The sequence below is a fragment of the Trachemys scripta genome, chromosome 5, assembly GCF_013100865.1.
Source record: "Trachemys scripta elegans isolate TJP31775 chromosome 5, CAS_Tse_1.0, whole genome shotgun sequence".
Lineage (NCBI taxonomy): Eukaryota > Metazoa > Chordata > Testudines > Emydidae > Trachemys > Trachemys scripta.
In genome coordinates, this window is record NC_048302.1 from 16,308,396 (window position 1) to 16,328,807 (window position 20,412).

Consider the following 20,412-nt stretch of genomic DNA (forward strand, 5'->3'; position numbering starts at 1 on the left):
CACTTACTTTAGTGTCTTAGGCGAGACCTACGGGGGGGGGGGGGGGGAAATCGATTTAAGATACGCAAATTCAGCTAGGCGAATAGTGTAACTGAATTCGACGTATCCTATTCAACTTACCCCGCTGTGAGGAGGTGGGAGTATGCGCGTCGATTGGGGGATTGATTTATCCGTCTAGATGAGACGCGATAAATCGATCCCCAAGAGATCGATTTCTACCCACCGATCTGGGCGGGTAGTGTAGACTAGCCCATAGGAAGTACTGCTGGTATTTCACAAGGCAGCACTCTTTTTTCTGAGTCAGTACTGAAACTATGACCCAGTGTATTTTGTCAGGGCTTCTTGAAGTGCTATCTTGTGGATGAGATGTACAAGAAAGGCCTTGAACTTCGGTGGTCACTAAAGATCCCCTGGGAGTGTTGGTAAGAATGAGGTGTTAACACCCATCTCCTGACCAAATCTGAACTCTGCTAATAACAGTCTGTCTACTAAACCCTTCTTCTAATTTCAGTGTCAACTGGTACAGGATCCTTCCTAACAATCTGTCTAAAAGTAGTGTTGCTATGTGCAGTTAAAAAGGTGTCAAACTACCCAGAGGTGGATGCATTTCAGTGATGGGGGATGCAATCCCTGTGTAATTCCTTACTTTTCCTAACACAGATGTTGTAGTACTTTGAGATTGTTGGGTGAAAGCTAATATAGAAGTGAAATAATTGAAATGCGGGTAAATAACAGACTCTCTGACATTCCCTAGGCAGAAGGCTCCATATAAAGAAAATTTAGGTAATGCTACAGTTGCTGTATCTCAATAATTAAAAATATTTGCAAGTACCATGAAATCAATATAAACAGGTTTTTACCTCCACTGACAGAGATGTTAAACGTTTCTTTTCCAGATGTCAGATCTTCAGTCTCCTCTTTTGTTCTCTAATAGAGAGGAAAAGTGCAGTTTTTCAGTCTATGCAAAGATTCGGCTAAATAAATCCATGTTTGAAGACATACACCGTATATGGGAGGGCATGGTATGCTTTCTTACAGCCGTTCCCCAAGGGGCCACTAACTTAGAATGAAAGAGCATTGTTATGCTCAGTCTTTCTACTCAATGTCATTAACTTCCCCCAGCACCTGCACAAAGCAAATCTCTGAGCACTGTGGAAAAGCCGGGAACGTACCCAGTGATCTACCTAGCTATGCAAATGTACAAACATAAAAACACACTGCTGACAGATCACTGGTGAGCATTATTAAAACTAGATGCAATTAGGGGAAAATACTTCAAAAACGTCAGGGTTCACACTTCACTGGGAAGAGGTTCATTTAAGTACCTGGGAGAGTATTTAGACATTGCGAGCAATTACTTAGACAACAAGGTACAGCCTTGGGATTTCCATGCATGAATGCACGGAATAGTAATAATAAAAAAAACCCTCCAGAAAATTTAGCTAATTAATCCTCACAGCCCACTGTGAGGAGTGCAGATGATAACATCCTCATTTTACAGAGAGGGAAACCAAAAAGTTACATCACCTGCTCAAGGTGGTCAGGGTGAGTCAATGTCCAAGCATCTAATTGCTCCAGCATGATGTATCAGGTTGGTATGTACTGCTTTTTAAATAAGCATATATTTTTCCCCACAAAAAGGCTGATCTGTATATTAATGCTACCTACCTAACACTTAACTTTACTGCACGGAGATCTGGTGCTTGATTCTGCAAGGTCCTGGGCACCCTGGCTCAATCCAGCAAAGCATTTAAGCACTTGCTTAGCTTTGGACATTGAAATGAGACCACTCACATGCTGAAAATTAAGCAGATGCTTAAAAATGCTTTACTGGATAAGGACCAGAGTATTCAGCAGCCTCTACAATAGAACCGTTTATGATCTTTCAGTGAAAAAAAAAAAAACAATGATCTCAAATCCGATGTGAAAATCTATGCACCACATGTTAATTTTGGTATTTAAAATAAAATTCATGTAGAAATGCGTACTACCCAGGGGAAGTCTCCTTCAAACATGAGTTCTCAACCTTTTCATAGTGTGAACCAAACCTGAACAGAGAAACTGTTGATTGACCACGTCCCCTCTCATTTGCCATTGTGCAAATATGCGCAGGTACAATACACACACACACACACACACACACACACACAGAACATTAGAAAGACACACTAGAAAGGAAATGAGCTGTTAAGGCAGTGGGTACGCGCGTGATAACCCAACCTAGTTAATACAGAAGCCAACACTTACCTCTCCCAAGAACGGCTCTTCAGTAGCTTGGCTATCTTCATCATCACTTTGTACTGATTGGTCCGATTCTTTAAGAGCCTTTTGCAGAGAACGGAAGATTGCATTTGGAAAAAGGTAGCAGGGGAGAGAGAGAGAGAGAAAGACACTCAGCACTGAAGAACACAGATTAAAAGGAACACGAGCCAACAATATACAGAGCGAGTCTGCCAAGAGCAGAACTCCATTTGCAGAAATATAAATGTCTTCACTTCCTCGGTTTTCCCCACTAAGAGCCACACTTAGACCACATCTACACTACAACAGCACAGCTACAGCGCTGCAGGTTCGCCATTGTAGCCACTGCACCGTAGATGCTTCCTATGTCGACAGAAAGGGTTTTTCCACCGATGTAGCCAATCCACCTCTCAGAGATGGTAGCTATGTTGATGGAAGAATTCTGTCGACCTAACTATTCTGCACAGGGCACAGAGTTTTTCACAGCCCTGAGAAATGTAGCTAGGTCAAAATAATTTTTAGGTGTAGACCAGGCCATAGTTTTCCAATTAGCCATCTGAACACATGTAGCCACTTTTTTTTAAATTTGACACTTATTGATGGTAGCCAAAAGAGCATGTGCACTATAATGATATGAAGAGTGTTTGTAACAGACTCTGACAAAGGAGAGAGTGTGAAGCAGAGAATGTAGGGCGAGGGCATATTTCATTACCACTTTAGACCACTAAGAAAAAAAAGATGCGTATTCAATGCAAGCCGTTCTTACAAGAAAGCTTACAAGTGGAAATCTCAGATTCAGTCCCACATGCTGAAAATTAAACCATTAGACCAAACCCTTCTCTGGTATGCTAGGGGAGAAGTGTGGCCAGGTGCTGCAGGGGAAACCCTAATTAGCTCCTGCCACCCCAACCCCAATCAGGGGAAATGGGTTCGGGCTGGGTCACTAGCTAGGACTGTCCTGGAAAATGGCCACACCTGCCCGCCTCATTAACAGGGGCTAAAAGCTTGGGAAGAAGTGGGGGGGGACAGAGAGGAGTACGCTCAGAAGGAGCCTGTTGCCACTGAGGCCTGTGGTAGGCCAAACCTGTCAATAATCTATTTACAGATAGTTGGAACTGGTTGGGGGGACTGGACACAGGAATAAAGAGTGCAGGTGTTGCACCAGCTTGAAATGGTCCTGACTTATTGGGGAGCAGGGACAGGAGGCTGAACCCAGCGGGGCACGGTGAGCACCCCGTTACAAGAAGGGCCTAGCTTCCAGGCCTGCTGCTACATCAGATTCACTCTGGGAAGAGTGGGCAGCCCCCTCAATCAGTATCCTGCAATGTACAGCACACACTAGGCAGGGCCACCAACTGCTCCTCTTGACAGGAGCAAAGCACGCTGCCTGGCAGTGCATTCCCTGCCTTCTTCCACCCCTACAATCCTGGACCTGGACGGTCCCTAGATCATTGTTGTGGCGAGAGCTCCCTTCCCCAGCTCCCTCATTCCATATGATAAGGGCAGGATTCCCTGTACTGTCTGTCTCCAGAGTGATGAGCACTTAGACGCCACAGATTATATTTCTCTCTGCAACTCCCATTAGAGTGAATTACTATCTTGAATTAGGTTTAGCCAGAGTTCACAACACTTTGTTTTACCAGATGTTTAAGGGATGGTAGAAATTGCAATATAAGTAGAGACTGCCTACAACAAACGTGACTTGCTGAGAATGTGGGACTGCAGAGAGAAAGAGAGAAGAGTAACCGTTTATTTCTGGGCTAGCTATGAAGGTTGTTATTTACTCTGTGCTTTCCAGGGTGGGTCTTCCCCCAACACGTTGCAATTCTTTTTGTTAATGATCCGGAGGCTGCAGAGATTGCCTGACAACAGGAAGGATGATACCTTTCTACACCCACAGACAACATAAACATTGTAATGGACACTACAAAAGGATTAAAAAAGCAACCAATATGGAGGAGCAAAGAAACCCCACAAGACTCATGTCAAGATTAATTTCGCTCCCTGTAGACAGAGATCCTAAAACAAACACACCATTAACTGCTAACTGGGCGATAAGAAATAAACTAACTAATGATATTCACACAGTTCTAGTGCCAGAGATTTCAGGGATTTTTTTAAATATGAACTTTCAGAGTTTATGTGAAAATTGTAAATTTACAACATGCTCATAATCTGAGTCATTCATATGTTCTGGTATAAATATTGAGTTAAAAGAGAAATTATTCTTACCTGGTACATTTTTATTATATTAATATGGCAAAAAAGATCTTTGTTGTTTTTGTTTGCTTACCTCCTCTGGTTTGCCATCTACAAGACTCTCTTTATTCAGAGCTGAAGTAATCTACAAAATAAATAAGATTTATTAGTTAAGTGGTTTTTCTCTCTTACTTTAGGGTATGTAGCAAGTGTTAACATTTTGCAGGTCACCAAAAGTTGGAGATGAAGATAAGGCCCTGATTGCATGAGAGTTGAAACCATGCTAGAACATTTCCCTGATCATTGTGCAGAGGAATTTACGTTGAGACCCATGCTAACCAAACCGTGATGGAACTGACTGCTTCTAAAGGTTAAAATCTTCTTGGATTTTAGCTTTCTGGGGGCAGAGACTGTGTCTTCCATTGTGTTGCACAACGGGGCCCCAATCCTGATTGGGACTTCTGAGTTCTACTGTAGTAATAAAATAATAAAAATAATGTTATAACACAGCTCTCAGGGGGGAAAAAATCCCTATCTATAGTGATTAGGGAAACTGGATTTTGTTAGGATTATTTCAACCACAGCACGATAATGTGTCAGGGTAGGATTTTCAAACAGGCGGAAGAGTGCAGACACCTACCTCTCATTGACTTTCAATGTCAAGTGGGTATCTAACTCCTTTAGATCCCTGTGAAAATCCCAACCTAATGTATAGATAAAGAGTTAAAATACAGACTGGAAAAGCATTAGTCCAGCAGCTGGACAGAATGGCTTTTCTAATACCACTAATCTCATCTGATTACTTCTAGTTCTACACCTTGAATAGTATCCCTACCGGCTGTTCTAGTCTGTATATTTAGCCTAATGCACAGGTTTTTTCCTAGACTCTCATTTTTATTTACATTACTGTAAATACAGCAATGAAAAGTGATATTCCAGAAGTTCCCTTGGTTTGGCCAGAGTGCCAGACCAAAAAATAATAAAATAAAGCCACATGCTACTAGAAGCTCATTCTGGCAAACTGACACCAATTCCTCTTTTTATATTAGTGATAAAGTAAGGAACCTAATAAATTGGTTTTTGTTGTCAAGATGTCATTAACTCTAAGACTAGTCAGTCACTCTGTATTGTTTCAACTCAATAGATAACATGGATTCAGTTTAAAGTGCAATTCTTTGCTGAAAACTGGCTATTTTTCAGACACACTTTTAAGTTTGGAGGTGCTACAGATTACAAAAATGAGGAAAGTGTTTGCACCAACTTAGTCAAAATTAAAGGAAGACAAATTGGAGATTTCATAGAGGCAACACTGTTCTACTGAAACAGGTGAAGAATGCAGCATTGAGAAATAAAGGTGATGGCTTGAAAAGCAAGCTCAGAAAAGCACGTCAGATAGGGTGACCAGGTATCCGGTTCTCAACCGGAACACCCAGTCGAAAAGTGATCCCGATGGTTCCGGTCAGGACCGCTGCCTGAGCTGCTGACTGTCTGGTTGGTGGCACTGGGACTGGCAGGCTCCCTGCTAGCCTCCGCGCCGTGTGGTTCCCAGGAAGCAGCTGGCATGTCCCCCCTCCGGTTCCTAAACGTAGGGGCAGCCGGGGGCTCCACACCCTAACCCTGCACCTCAACTCCTTGTCCCAGCCCAGAGCCCTGTCCTGCACCATGAACCCCTCATCCCTGGCCCCATCCCAGAGCCCACAACCCCAGCCAGAGCCCATACCCCCTCCCACACCCCAACCCACTGCCTCAGCCCGGAGCCCCCTCCCATACTCCAAACCCCTCAGCTCCACCCCCAGCCCAGAGCCACCTCCTGCACCACAAACCCCTCATCCCTGGTCCCACCCCAAAGCCCGCACCCCCAGCCAGAGCCCTCAACCCCCCTCCCATACCCCGGCCCCCTAAGCCAGCCCGGTGAAAATGAGCAAGTGAGTGAGGGTGGGGAGAGCAAGCGACATGGAGGGGAGGATGGAGTTTGCAGGGGGCAGGCCTCAGAGAAGGGGCTGGGCAAGGGTGTTCCGTTGGTGCGAGTAGAAAGTTGGCAATCCTAACGTCAGATTTCAAGGATTGGTGTACGCAGAGACACAGAAGATACTATGAAGATGAAGAGCATGGACACAGAAAACTCATTTTCTATTTCAAAGCACATCAATTCACCTAAAAGGTCAATCAGGTCCCATACCACGATACTTACATACTCTACATATACCACTAAATTCCTTACCATTAACACTTACAGACATTTTTGAACTAGCACCTAATCAAAGTATGGGTTTGAGGGTCTGAAGTGTCTTGCTGTCTTCGTGATAACAGGCACCAGAGACCAATTTTAAACACAAGAATGAAAAACTGTGGGTCTGAAGACTTATCCCTGTATCCTACTTAGGCAACAGTTGTTTCTGGAGACCAGATTTAACTCTGTCACTCCAAGATAAAGATGTTTTTCTGGGTTAGAAAGAGGTAAACTGTACCCAAACAGTGTAAATTGCTATTTCAAGAGGTGGAGAAAACATCTATCTTTCTGAATGTAAATAGATTTGATTGTTTTGGGGTTCTTCTTGGGAGGGAAGGGTTTCCTGTTTCCTAAAAATTATTACCACCCAAATAAAAAAAAGAATATTACTCTCTTAGTATTTTATCCTAATTCGAGACTGAAAAGAGGGTTTAATTTTTTTAATTATGTACTATACATGTGTAATTGCACTGAATTGCATCTCCACATACATGAGTAATTCCTATTAACAGGAAAAAAATGAGGTTCAGATTTTCAAAGCAGTCTAGAGGATTAGACACACATTTATTAAAATTAATAGATGTATCTAAATTCTCTTGACCGCTTTGAAATTTTCAACCTGAGTGTCTACAACAAGAGGAGAACATATACCTTAAAAAAATATTGCTATTGCCACAAAAAGCTCTAGTCGGAAATTTCTCCAGGGTCTCATAAGGTATTTTGTGTTGTGTATCTAGATAAAAATTTCAGAGCAGATACAGTGTTTTTCTGGATCTTCTTGAACAATGAGCACACTGCTGGTGCTTAAATAATAAGTCTTCAAGATAGTGGTATTTAAATAACCTGAGGGTACTGTTTATAGCAGTGGTCACCAACCGGTCGATCGATCATGATCTCTGGTGGTGCAGTGTGGCTGCCACTAAGGTAGACTCGCTTCCTACCCTAGCCCCACGCCACTCCCGGAAGTGGTCAGCATGGCCACAGGGGCGGGAGGGGAGGGGGGCCAGGGGTCTCTCTCCGCGCACTGCTCCTGCAGCTCCCATTGGCCAGAAGAGCTGCGGGGGCAATGCTTGCAGAGAGGGGCAGTGTGCGGAGCCACGTGCCACCCCCCCCCTCCCGCACAGGGGCGCGTTGGCCCCTTCCGGGAGCGGTGTGGGGTCAGGGTAGGCAGGGAGCCTGCCTTAGCCTCGCTGCACTGGCCGCTGACCGGGAGCCGCCAGAGGTAAGTGCTGCCTGGCAGGAGGCCACACCCCAACTCTCAGCCCACTCCTAAAGCTAGTGCCCCACACCCCCTCCTGCACCCCAAACCCCCTCCTGAACCCCAACCCTTTGTCCCACCCCTGACCCTCTTCCCAGAGCCAGCACCCTGTACTCCCTCCTGCCCCAGCCCGGAGCCCCCTCTTGCAGCCAAACTCCCTCCTAGAGCTTGCACCCCAACCCCCTGCCCCCTCCCACACTGCAAACCCCTCGGCCCCAGCCCAGACCCCGCACCCCCTCCCAAACCCCAACCCCCTACCCCAGCCCGGTGAAAGTGAGTGAGGGGGTGGGGGAGAGTGACTGACGGGGGGAGGAGGGGGAAATGGAGAGAGGGGGCGGGGTAGATCCTGGATTGCCCTTAGATTAAAAAAAAAAAAAAAAGTTATCTTGGGTGTAAAAAGATTGGAGACCACTAGGTTATAGTCATTGTAATATAGTAGTTATCACAGGGTCATAACTGCATCCTGGGATAATACAGCTTTAACTGAGTTATCAGGAAGCACCCTCAAGATACTACTATACAGAAAAACATTATGTCCTCTCACATGCTCTGTTTTGTTACTGCCATTCCAACTCTCCATTTATATGCCAAATAATATAAGCACCTCAACTTCTGACCCTGTCTCTAATATTTTATATTTCAATATATTCCTCAGTATAAATACTTAATACATACACAACTTTAAGGCAGATTTACCTTTTGCCCTAGGTCATCCTTCCTGTACCCCAAAAGTTCAAGGTATTTGCCACGAGAATCTTCTTCAAAATTCACCTTTAAAAAAACAAAACAAAAAACTAATAGTCAAAAGAAGCATGTTTTGAATCCTAATTTCATTTTCCCCATTGTAATTTCAACTGACCATGTATTGGAAATCAATGATTAAGCAAAATGTGTTAAAAAGGGAGAACTTAATTGTGCAGGGCCGGCTCCAGGCACCAGGCACCCAAGCACATGCTTGGGGCGGCACCTGGTAAGGGGCGGCGGGGGGAGCGTGGCGCGGCATTCCGCGGGGGGGAGGGGTGCTCCGGCGGCGTGGCAGTCGGTGGGGGGCGGGTGATGGCGGGCTCGGGGGGCAGTTCCGGCGGCACTCGGCAGGGGCGGGCTCTGGCGCTCGGCAGCACGAGGCGGGGGGGGTGGCGCTCTGGGGGGGGGTCGGGCGGCGCTCGGTTGGGGGGCTCGGGGGGTGGCGCTTTTTTTTTGCTGCTTGGGGCAGCAAAAAAGCTAGAGCCGACCCTGTAATTGTGGACTCTGAGGATCTGGGCCTCTGAGTATAGCTATGTCTAGTAACTGGACCTCTTCAATTTCCATTTAGTTCTTATTCTGAAAACACAAAACGTCATAACTAATAACAGAAAGCATATTTTACCTTACCAAATGAAATCTCTCATTATCTGACCGAGTATACAGATGTACCACTACTAGGCTAATGATTAAATTATGTCAAACCTTCCCCAGAATCTGTAGCTCTTTGCTTCTGCTAGAACATCTTTTAAGAGCAGACACTAAAGCATACCTATTTCAAAGATTTCTTGTCCTGCCACCAGTAATCTCTTTTGATCAAGTAAATGGATTATTTGATACCATTTTCAGAATCTAATCTCATTCTACTGTACAAACTAGAAATTGCCTCATTAGCTTTACACAGCGTTTTCCGTTTAAAATGTTTTACCATGTACTGAGAACCACTTTTAGTATTGGTTTTAAGAGGCTGGGGAATCCTTTAATAATTCAGAAACATCTGAAAAACATTACCTTTAAGAAAGACCACACATTTTTCTCAAAATCAGTCTGGGCAGCTTCTATTTTTTTCTGACAGTAGTTGATGAAGCCTTCGGATTGCACAGCTTCTTGCAGCTGATCCGAGCGGTTCAGAAACTCTTTCTCCGTGACAACTTGACTCACATACACGTGGTGGTGCTGCTGCTGCTCGGGTCCTTGTTGATGAGACTTTATATTCTCAAATGTAACGAGCTTCCCTCCAAACTGTAATTTAATAAATAATGTACCAAATATTACAACATATTGATACAATGCACACCCATTTATACATTACTTACATACACACATTTTCTCTCTTGATTCGTTGCCCCAATCCTGCAAACACTTACACATGTGAGTAGCCCCATTGAACTCATGGAGACTACTCAGAGTAGTAAAATTACTCATTTGCATAAATGTTTGTAGGATCACAGCCTCAGACTGAAAGCTCTTTGGAACAGGGACAGTGTATTTGCACATCTAACACAATGGGGCTCTAATCTTGATTGGGGCTTCTGGTGCTGCTACGATAGAATTGTTAAATAATAAAATTACATATACACATATGGCATGTTTCAGAGTAGCAGCCGTGTTAGTCTGTATCCGCAAAAAGAACAAGAGTACTTGTGGCACCTTAGAGACTAACAAATTTATTAGAGCATAAGCTTTCGTGGACTACAGCCCACTTCTTCGGATGCATATATGCATATGGGGGGGTGGGGGGGAAGCATATAAATTTGTTAGTCTCTAAGGTGCCACAAGTACTCCTGTTCTTTTTACATAGGGCATAATAAGTGCTACCTGAAAATATAACTAAAAATGTGCAACACTACCTTAGACAGCACACAACTGGCAGATTAGATAGACAGAAATAAAAGTGGCAGAGAAAGAACCAAGACTGGGATAATAGGGAAAGAAGAAAAAAAAAAAAAAAAGTTAACTGATTTGGCTTTAAATGAGTAAATAGTATAAAGCAAAAAACCCACACACATCCAAATTTCTCAGTTAGCTAATGGAGAACTAGGATGAGCTAATGGGAATCAACATCCCAAAATACAGTTAGAAGGATATATGAATTGTTTCCAAATCAACATTAATTATACCCTTATGGAGATGTCAAATTTCACGTTAACCTATGAATTAGATAACACTATGCTGAGACTAGATCAGTACTTTGGCACAGATATCTATTCTGAGTCAGGGTTCAACACTGAGCGAACAAAATCCTAGTATATTCTAGTTCTCAGTTAAAAAACCTGTAACTTAGAAGTAAGTGAACAATGAAGTTATAGAACAGATGGCTCTGCTCTCAAAGTACAGTGGAACTTTGCTAAATCTCACTTGGCTAATCTGTGACTTTGATAATCCTACACACACAAACTTGGCACTCTCACCCTGCTTCTCAGCAAAGACTTAACAGCAGAAAGGTCTCACACACTTCAAAGCTGTTACTAAACATAGAGTGTATTTATTATGCAGTGTAGTTCGTAATTGAAAACTAAAGTACACGTAGCAAAGTAAATTAACACAGTGTATGGTGTTGCAGCACATATAAAAATTATTTTGTAACATTTATTCGCTTGGCTGCCAAATGCAAAACGTGGTACTCCACAGTGGACTTTCCAGTCATTATTGCAAATGAGTGAAGCTCTGTTGTAATGCAATATAGCACCCTTTCTACACTGCTTGCAGAGAATATATCAGAAATGTTACAGCAAAGTCAATTTTGCCCACTCAGTAGCCTACAAAAGGGCTCTCACTTACTGAAAATGATGCACCCACAGGCCGTCGGACCCATTTGGGTGGCTTCTTTAACGGTAGAACAGTGCTCTGAGGAGTTGTCTGCTGTGGAAGCTGCAACGGAGGGAGGGGCTGCCCCATGCCAAATGGATCAAGATTCCCAAAGGAGGATGAAAGCTTTAAAGAGAAAGAAACTGATTGCACATTTCCTGCAGTATTCAACGTAAGATACGTATTTGTACATGATAATTATTCAACAGTCTAGTGCACTACTTTGGCAGTCAATGCTTCCGCCATTTTCAAATATTGTCACACGGAGCAAACTATTTTCTTCTCCAACTTCACATTCTCCTCTTCACGTTTTTCAATACCTTGTCTACCTGTTTCTGCCTCAAACCATCTGTGCTCCCTCCCATGATGGAGTAAATGCTGATCCGTCCATCAAAAGAAGCAGCTGAAAGGATAGCAGGGTTTCTGGGACACCACTGAACGTCAAAGCACCATTGGGTATTTGTGGGAAGCTCATACAACACCTGTGCCAAAACAGAGTTTGATGAAACAGTATTAACATAATAAACGACACTGTAGACACTGATGTGTCACTAAAGATCCTGTGTCAGTAGGATGGGCAACCACACGCTGAAACAGGATTATGGTCTCCTGCTTTAAAATCATCTCCATGGGACGAAAGAAAGGAGGGGCTAAAAACTGTGGCTAAAGGCTTTCAAGAGAAGAATGATGGCTTTGTGGTTAAGGTGCTGGAATGCGACTCGGGAGATCTGGCTTCTGTGCTCACCTCTGCCACAGATTTCCTGCACGACCCTAGGCTAGTCACTTAGGGTAAATTTTTCAAAATCTAAAGGATTTAGGAGCCTAAATCCCATTGAAAATTATGCTATTTTTCTTAGCTGAGAACCATTGGCTTCCCACTTTGATTCAACAGAGCCATCGTCTGCTGCTGACTAGGGCACAGCATAAGGCTGATTGCTTTGGAACGAGGGCATGATTGGAAGAATGAGGTATAGCTTAACCTTGGGAGAAACCTGTTTACTTATGCTGACTTTCACCAATGTTGTGTGCACAGTTTTGGGTCTTTTTGCATTATGGCAACATCCATAGGAAGGTGTTAGGGCACATTTCAAATAGCCAAAGAAAATGTATTCATATTTTAAAACTATGTTTCCATGACTCAATGAGTTTCTCTTGTATTATATAGTAACTATGGGAGCCCTCTGTTGGGTGAAAAACTACCTGTTTACTTCCCATAGATTTTAATCAAAGACTCAAGTCTACTGAATAACAAATCCATACCATTTTAAAAAGTTGTTCAGTTAAAAACCTGCAAGGAATGTAATTATTAAAGCTTCTATTAATTTTCCATTAACACAATCAGACATTAATTCTTACCACTTCTACAGCAAATACAAAATAGTGTCTGGTTGAAAATGCCTTATAGCTTTAAAAAAAAAAAAAGGAGGGGGGGCATATAAATTCCCATCCAACAAAGCTGAAACATGCTTAACTTCAGTGGGACCACGCACCTGCTTAACATTAAGCATGTGCTTAAGTGCTTTGCCAAATCAGAGCCATAAAGATGTAGGTACAAAAACATCTGTATTAGAGTAGGGTACTGCCATTTAAATGGTGAAGTAAGAAATGACACAATCAATACTAATTTGATTTCTCCCCCAAATCAGAGTTCTCATGCGTAGCTTTGAATGGATGCAATCATGTAAAAAACCCATGGCCAGGAAGCCTCAACACCTTCAAAAATTCCTTCCTCAAAGTAGGAGCAAAGAAAGCAGGTCCTTTCAGATACCCCACTCCATGGGGGCCAAAGGAGGTAGAGAGCAGGTGTGTGGTCTACAAAGGCTTTCACATGTGCAAGGAAAAGGGTTCAGGGATCTCATATGGAGGGCTGAAAGTAGGCTGGTTGGCGTACCATATGACGTAAGAAGCGGCTGCCGGTACCGGCTCGTACAAGGCTGATGTTACCATCGCTGCCCCTTTTGTGCCCCTCCCAGGGCCGCCAATGGTGGGGGACAAAAGGTGCAGCTGCCCTGTGGCCCGGCAATTTAAAAGGGCCCAGGACTCCTGGCCACCGCCGTTGCTACCGCAGCAGCGGCCAGAGCCCCGGGCCCTTTAAATTGCTGCCGGAGCCCCAGGTGGCGCTGGGCAGTAAGGAAGGGCTGACTGGGGGAGGCTGACCTCCAGCCCCGCCCCTTCCGCCCGAGGCCCTGCCCCTTGTTGGGGGGCCTGAAGCTGGGCCCCTGTACCGGTAAGTATTTTATCTTACTTTCACCCTGCCCATATGTATCACCAGACCCCAGATTTTTGGCTCATGGTTTCTTTGTATTGCAAAGAACAGCAGGTGTCTCAAAAAACACACCTCAAGGAAACCATGGACAAAAATACAAGAGCCCATAGACAGGTGCACTTCACAAAGCTACTTTTAGCAGAGGCAGATGAAATGGATAAAACTGAAATGACAGTGTCCCTTCAATGAACCATAAGAGTGAGCGGGGGACAAGTCTTGTCCTGTTCTGGTTTATAATATATATGGCTGACAGTAGCAGCTAAAACTTCCAGGTCTTAAAGAGGTCACCTTTGTATAAGACTTTTCCATTTTTTCTCAGTTGGGTTGTGTGTACAAAATGTTTGGGGTCAGAGAACACAGTTTTGGTATGAAGGGCACAGTCTAAAACAAATATTAACTAGTTTAAAAAAATGTTTTCTCACAACACTGTGTCATTATGTACAAAGTCAGTATGTTCTCCACAACAAATGTAATGCAAAGAATCTTTCTCTGTTTATGACCTTTAAAAATGGTTTGCATACAATACCTCCCCTGTATTAGGGTTAGAGCAGAGAATCTTAGCATCCTTTCCACAGCTTAGTAACAGCTCAGAATCTGCCATACTCCAAGCAATGGTCAAAATACCCCTGTGTGAAAAGCCATAGTAAGAAAATATTAATATAAATGCATGATGATTAATGAGGCACCCTCATTAGCACACATCTAGATTACCTGGCCACTTCATCTTTAAATGCCAAGTCCCCCGCCACCCCCATTATGTTGAGAGAGTAGAGAAGGTGCTGCCGACATTTGTTTTATTGAAATAGATTTTTTTCCACTTTCTGCACAGCAGGCATGACAGTGTAGCCACAGGCTAAGGGCACAATCCAGAAAGGTACCTGAAAGCCAAAGACTATAACCATTGATAAAAAACATGGATATCAAAGGTAGATTGTGTAATAAAATGTCACACTAATGCCGGACTCGGAACATTGCAGGATAAGAACTGTGACTAATACTTGCGGCCATCTTCTTTTTATTACTAAAGGGTTAACATTAGCACAGTCAACATCAGCATTTTCAGGGAGTGCTTGCAACACAGTTTTTTGCTGCCCTCCATCCTTGAATGCAGTAAACTCCTGTCCACCATTTTCACACCGCTGTACACCAGGTCAGCCAAAGGTTTAGGGAAGTTAGTGAAAGGATTCATTAGACTACACCCCAAATTTAAGCAACTCATTTTGGATTAGAAAGCGAGTATGACTGTTCGTATGGGTGTGGGATCTTTAGATTCCCCAACCCCTCCTGCAGAAGTGGAGCCCGGCTGCTGCTTCTTTGCACCCTTGCAATCGTTTTACATAGTCTCAAAAACGTAAATGTTTCTTCTCAAAGGAAACAGCTAGAAATGTACTTTTTAAAATTAAAGCTGGGCTCCTGCTTCACAGTTCTAGCTCCTTAAAACCAGTGTGGCCCATTGGCACAGGTTTGCTGAGCACCAAGGCTAGCTGTATCACTAAAACGTCTAGATTAAGGATAACAGTAGCTGCTAAAGCATCTGCCTTGGAGCTTAAAATTGGGATGGCATTAATACCAACTGATAGAGAGTTGTGTACAAACCAAGATTAGAATGGGGAAAATGGCTAAACAAACAAACAAAACTCAAGATTTACAGACTAGCCGACATAAATACCTTGTATGGTTTTCCAAAACACGAAGAGGAGAAGAAGCAAACCTAAGATCCCACATCTGAATTACAGGCAACCTGTCATCTTCGGAAGCCAGGACCATCTGTGTAGCCACATCAGGGTGCCAAGCCAAGTCTGAACAGTGCATCTGATAGATAAAGTAGTGTTAGACCACAAGATAATTAAGCAGAGCTATAAAAAAAAGGAACCCTCCAAAACAGAAGCATGGAGAATGCTGGCTGGAGCGTGGCCCTGTTTATTCCCACTTCAGCCTATTTTAATTAAATCTTCCCACTGCAGCCATGAATGGGTCAATACTGAATTTATCAGCATAGTGCGCATCATTTAACCAGTCTGACTTTTCACTGCTGAGTAATACATAATGTCCCCTTCTCTTGCCTGAACCCTAAACTCCCTACCAAATTCCTTCCTGGCCAAATATTAATTTAATCATTTGCAAAAATTAATTATTTAAAATAATAATCCACTTTTGGCATACAATTATAGCCCTTTAAAAAATTAACAGATCTTACAGCAGGTAGTATAAAATGGGGACATGTTCCTGTGTCACTTAAGAGTCTAATGAGAATCCGTGCAGTCACTTGTCAAGAATAAGTCTAATAGTTAATCATTTATGATTATTAATACAGGCTCTTGATAGTTTAATATAATAAATTACCCGGTTGCTGTGGTCGCTGACTTTGATGATAGGCTCATTCTTCCTCAGATCCCACACAGTAGCACGACCACTAGGACTGGCAGAGGCCAAGATGTGCTGGACTTGCCTGTTCCATGCAATGCAGCTGATGTCTTCTGGAGGCTATTGCAAACAAAACACATCCCAACAGTCTCTTTTTGCCAACAGAGAGCTCCATTTTTTTGATTAGATAAGTTGGCTAAAACAACAAGTTTTCAAAGCTAATCCTCATAGCCCATGTGTTCATTTTACCTTCCTGACACTAGGAAATTTTAAAACCCATGCATTTAAATATACGCTGGCTATCTGCACCCCTCCTTCCTTTCTGCCTGTGATAAATTTGCCAGCTATGGAGGAAGACGGAGCAAGTTTGTTGTCTCCCAGAGCTTAATAGTGACCCGCAAAAAAGTATTTAAAAATTGGACTTGTGCCCTTCATTGGTCTTTTGTGATGTATAGAAAAATGACAGGCGGTATGTTTTGTTTTTTGTTTGGAGGGGCAAGTGTTAAAGCTTTTTTCTGCTTACTTTTTTTTACCTTATTGGGGGAGGGATAGCTCAGTGGTTTGAACATTGGCCTGCTAAACCCAGGGTTGTGAGTTCAATCCTTGAGGGGGCCATTTAGGGATCTGGGGCAAAAATCTGTCTGGGGATTGGTCCTGCTTTGAGGGAGGATTTAGTTGGGGATTGGTCCTGTTTTGAGCAGGGGGCTGGACTAGATGACCTCCTGAGGTCCCTTCCAACCCTGATATTCTATGATTAAGTCTGGCCTTCCCTGATTATGTTAGAAATTTCTTGGGTGTCTCAGAGCATGTGCATTACAAGCTCTCACACCTTAACTCAAAGGGCATGTCTCCCAAATGTTTATTAGTCATTGGACTAATTTGATAACAAAAAACAAGTTAAAATCAAAGCGTTTTAAAACAGATTGCTACTCAACGGCTCAACTTTCATTCTCTCAATAACGATTGTGCAATAACTTCACTAGTTCTCCAGGCACCATAAAGTTTTTCATGGTAAATACAACCTGCTTTTCTACTAACAACTATGTAAATTCACACAGAGAAAAATAAACTTTAAAATACACAATACCACAAACATCTTTCAGGCCTTCTTTACACAGCACGAAGAAGGGGAAAAAAGAACAGAAGACTAACATTTTCTTCTATTCTCCAGGTCTTCTTTAAACAAAACACAGGCTAACCAGAGGTGTTTAGATATTAAGATGATACATTCCATATGAATATCTACAACTGTCACACCTATCGCCTAACAATCTACCACCTATTAATAGCCAGGTTTAACACCTTATTTTTTAATCTGCATCTTTCACGGCAGCATAAAGATCCTTCAGACTTAAACACACAGTAGAACATGCCAAAATAGGCTACAAAAAACACAGCCTCCATAGAGTAGTGAAGGATGTTTAAAGCACACGGAAACTAGAGAGACTTGACTTTCTAACAACCATTGGTGAACTGACATGCAACTCCATCCATGAAAGTTAGGGACAGGTCAAAAATGACCCATCAGATTTAACTTGCTGCAAAATCTTACTCCATGAAAAGATGAGTCATTACTGGCTGATTCCACAGCTAACTCAAACTTTCATGCCTTTTCTTGTTAAAACTGCCTCTAACTTCAACCCTTTGATCTGTTTGGGAGAGGTCTCGGTACTATCATGGTAGAAAATCTCACATAGGAACCAAACAAAATACAGTACAAGGAATGCACAACAATGGGATTTTGCTCACTCTGACTTGAAAGTGTAACAACTGATAAGTCATTTTGCTGACACACGACACAAGAGTTAAGTGTTCTAACTTTACTGGGAAGTTTGGGTGTGCAAAAGAATTCAGAACTGGACACAAACTGCACTACAGTCACAATTAACATCATTATAAATAGAGTTATTGTTGGTTACTTGGAATGCAATTTAAGTCTCCAGTAACTTCAGAGTCAATTTTCACAAAGGTGGTGTTCATTACAACCTGTCTGTATTGCTTTATAAAGGTCGAAGCTATTAATGGATCACATTCAAAACAAAACAGAGAAATCTCCACTTTTAGCCATAACAGTCAATACATTTACAATCAGAAAAACAAACATCCACTGGGGGTTATTTTATTGTTTGGGAGCAAAATATATACAATATACATAATGTAACAACATACTTGTATGATTCTTATCCTGAATAGAAATCTACATAATTATTTTAAGGAATGTATCTCACAACAACAGATGTTTATCTAGGACTTAACTACATTCAAGGTAATATTTGCAATATTTAAATTAAGTTTTTGAAAACAGAGATTGGTGCTTAGAACGGCTTCAATACTGTATGTCTGTATGAGATTTCAAGTAAATTAAATAATCTGCATATTTTTCAGAGTTCTTCAAATCATTTGACAAACATAACTCCAGTACCTGGGTCTTAGCTCCTGGTGTCATTGGTGTGGCAAAGTTGTTCAAGTCCCAGATATAGATTTCAGACTCATTAGCACCTGATGCTACAAGGTTTGTCTGTAATAGAAAGATGCCAATAGACATTGAGAGTATTTCTGGCATCAGCCTTCACCTTCCCAAACGCTGTGGGCCCAATCCATGGAGCTGTGCCAATTGACATTAGCTCAGAACGTAGCCCTTGTCACAACAAGAGCACTTCAGAGGAGGTACAAGATTCCTTAATATTTCTAATACTATTTATTAGCCAAGACCCCATATACTCTGCAGCAAGTTGGACCTAAATTCTCAAGGCAGTGTTCTTGGTTTCTGCAGTATTCATATGCAGAAAATGGACACAAAGAATGGGGTTGCACAAAATGACTCCATTGTACTAATGCCCCAAACCTGTAAACAATTAAGTTTGTGTTTACCTCTATTTGTGTTACTAATCCCACTGACTTCAATGGGATCTCAAATGCGAGTAAAGTTAAACACATGAGTAAGCATTCACAAGATCAAGGCCTATAAAAACATTTCCTAGATTAAGAGAAGCATTTGAAGCAGTTTTACAGGTGGAAGAGGAATGCCAAGATAATAGCAATGGGATCTGAGGAGAATGAACTAGAGGGAAAATAACTATTATAGCAATGCATTTTGCTCATACCCTAATGCTGGTTGCAAAACAGATTCCAACTTCATAATAAACAAGGACAGAAACCATGCAATTTAAACACAGGTCACTGAACTAATTACTGCCTTAGTAAAAACATGTGTCAAAAGAAAAAATGCTACTTAGTAAATCAAAACAAACGGAGATCTCACAGAACAGTCATGAATGAGAAAAGATGCTATATCTTGAGAAGTAAGTCCACATTAGTGATGGAATTAAATTAGCTCTGTGATTAAGTCCCTACTACTTTTAAGAATTGTGTCAAGCCAATGAGTTTTAGGCCCCAACATTTCATTAGGCCCCAACATTTATTTTGGAACAACATACAAAAATGGAAGAGTTACAAAACCTAAAAACTAATATTTAGTTGTTATTTTTTAAATTTCAGTGAAAACAGTTTTTGGGAGGAATTTCAACATCTGTCTGCAACCATGATAACACTGAGTAGTGCATGAGAACTGAAAAATGAAACTGACTAGAAACAAAATGAAAAACAATTTTATTTCAATGTATAAACAGAAAAACACAAAGTAAATACCCTAAATGGTGAAAAGCAGATCAGATTTTAAAAATTATTTCAGGTCAAATAATGATTAGTATCAAAGATTGTTTTCTTTTTTAAAATATGCAAAAATATTTATACAACTTTCCCCCAAAAATCACAAGAGAAGAACATTTCCTACTAATCCATGTTACTAATCCATGACAGTGTATACTGAAGAAAAAAAATCTAACCTGGAAAATATTCACGTCCAAAGCTCTTACTGGCCCAGTGTGCTTGTCTTTCTGTGCAATTATAACTTCACTCTCTCCAGCCATAATTTTAGATGGATCATACAGAATAATATTTCCATTTTCACCGCCTGCAATTAGAACTCCAGAAAGACTACCATCTGAAGCCATTGTATGAGGTCCCCATATCAATTTATGGTACCTACAAGATAAAAAATAAACAATTTAAGAAGATCCATTTCCATATCATTATAAGTGCCAGAACATCATAATGTTTTCCCTGATAAAAAACACTAACACTTTATGGGAGGAAGTGCAGGCTGGTGGTAAGATCAGACTGAGAACTGCTAGGTTCTATTCCTAGCTCTCCCATTCTGTCAAAAGTGTGACAGTGGACAGGTCACAACCTATATTTGCCTCAGTTCAAGGCTCTAAAGTCAGAATACTTATTTACCTCATAGGG

General features: G+C 42.0%; 1 protein-coding gene across 12 annotated transcripts in view; it reads right to left on the reverse strand.

The window, feature by feature from the left end:
* Nucleotides 1-20,412, reverse strand: part of SEC31A (SEC31 homolog A, COPII coat complex component) — a 64,413-nt gene that overhangs the window by 33,545 nt on the left and 10,456 nt on the right. For all 12 annotated transcript variants that reach the window (XM_034770754.1, XM_034770755.1, XM_034770753.1 and 9 more), the window contains 12 exons: nt 19,953-20,151; nt 18,530-18,625; nt 16,087-16,227; nt 15,413-15,555; nt 14,270-14,369; nt 11,798-11,959; nt 11,451-11,603; nt 9,681-9,911; nt 8,625-8,699; nt 4,535-4,585; nt 2,248-2,325; nt 861-927 (listed from right to left, as the gene is read on the reverse strand). In XM_034770754.1, coding sequence (XP_034626645.1) covers nt 861-927; nt 2,248-2,325; nt 4,535-4,585; nt 8,625-8,699; nt 9,681-9,911; nt 11,451-11,603; nt 11,798-11,959; nt 14,270-14,369; nt 15,413-15,555; nt 16,087-16,227; nt 18,530-18,625; nt 19,953-20,151 — 1,496 coding nt within the window. The remainder of the gene's footprint in view (nt 1-860; nt 928-2,247; nt 2,326-4,534; nt 4,586-8,624; nt 8,700-9,680; nt 9,912-11,450; nt 11,604-11,797; nt 11,960-14,269; nt 14,370-15,412; nt 15,556-16,086; nt 16,228-18,529; nt 18,626-19,952; nt 20,152-20,412) is intronic.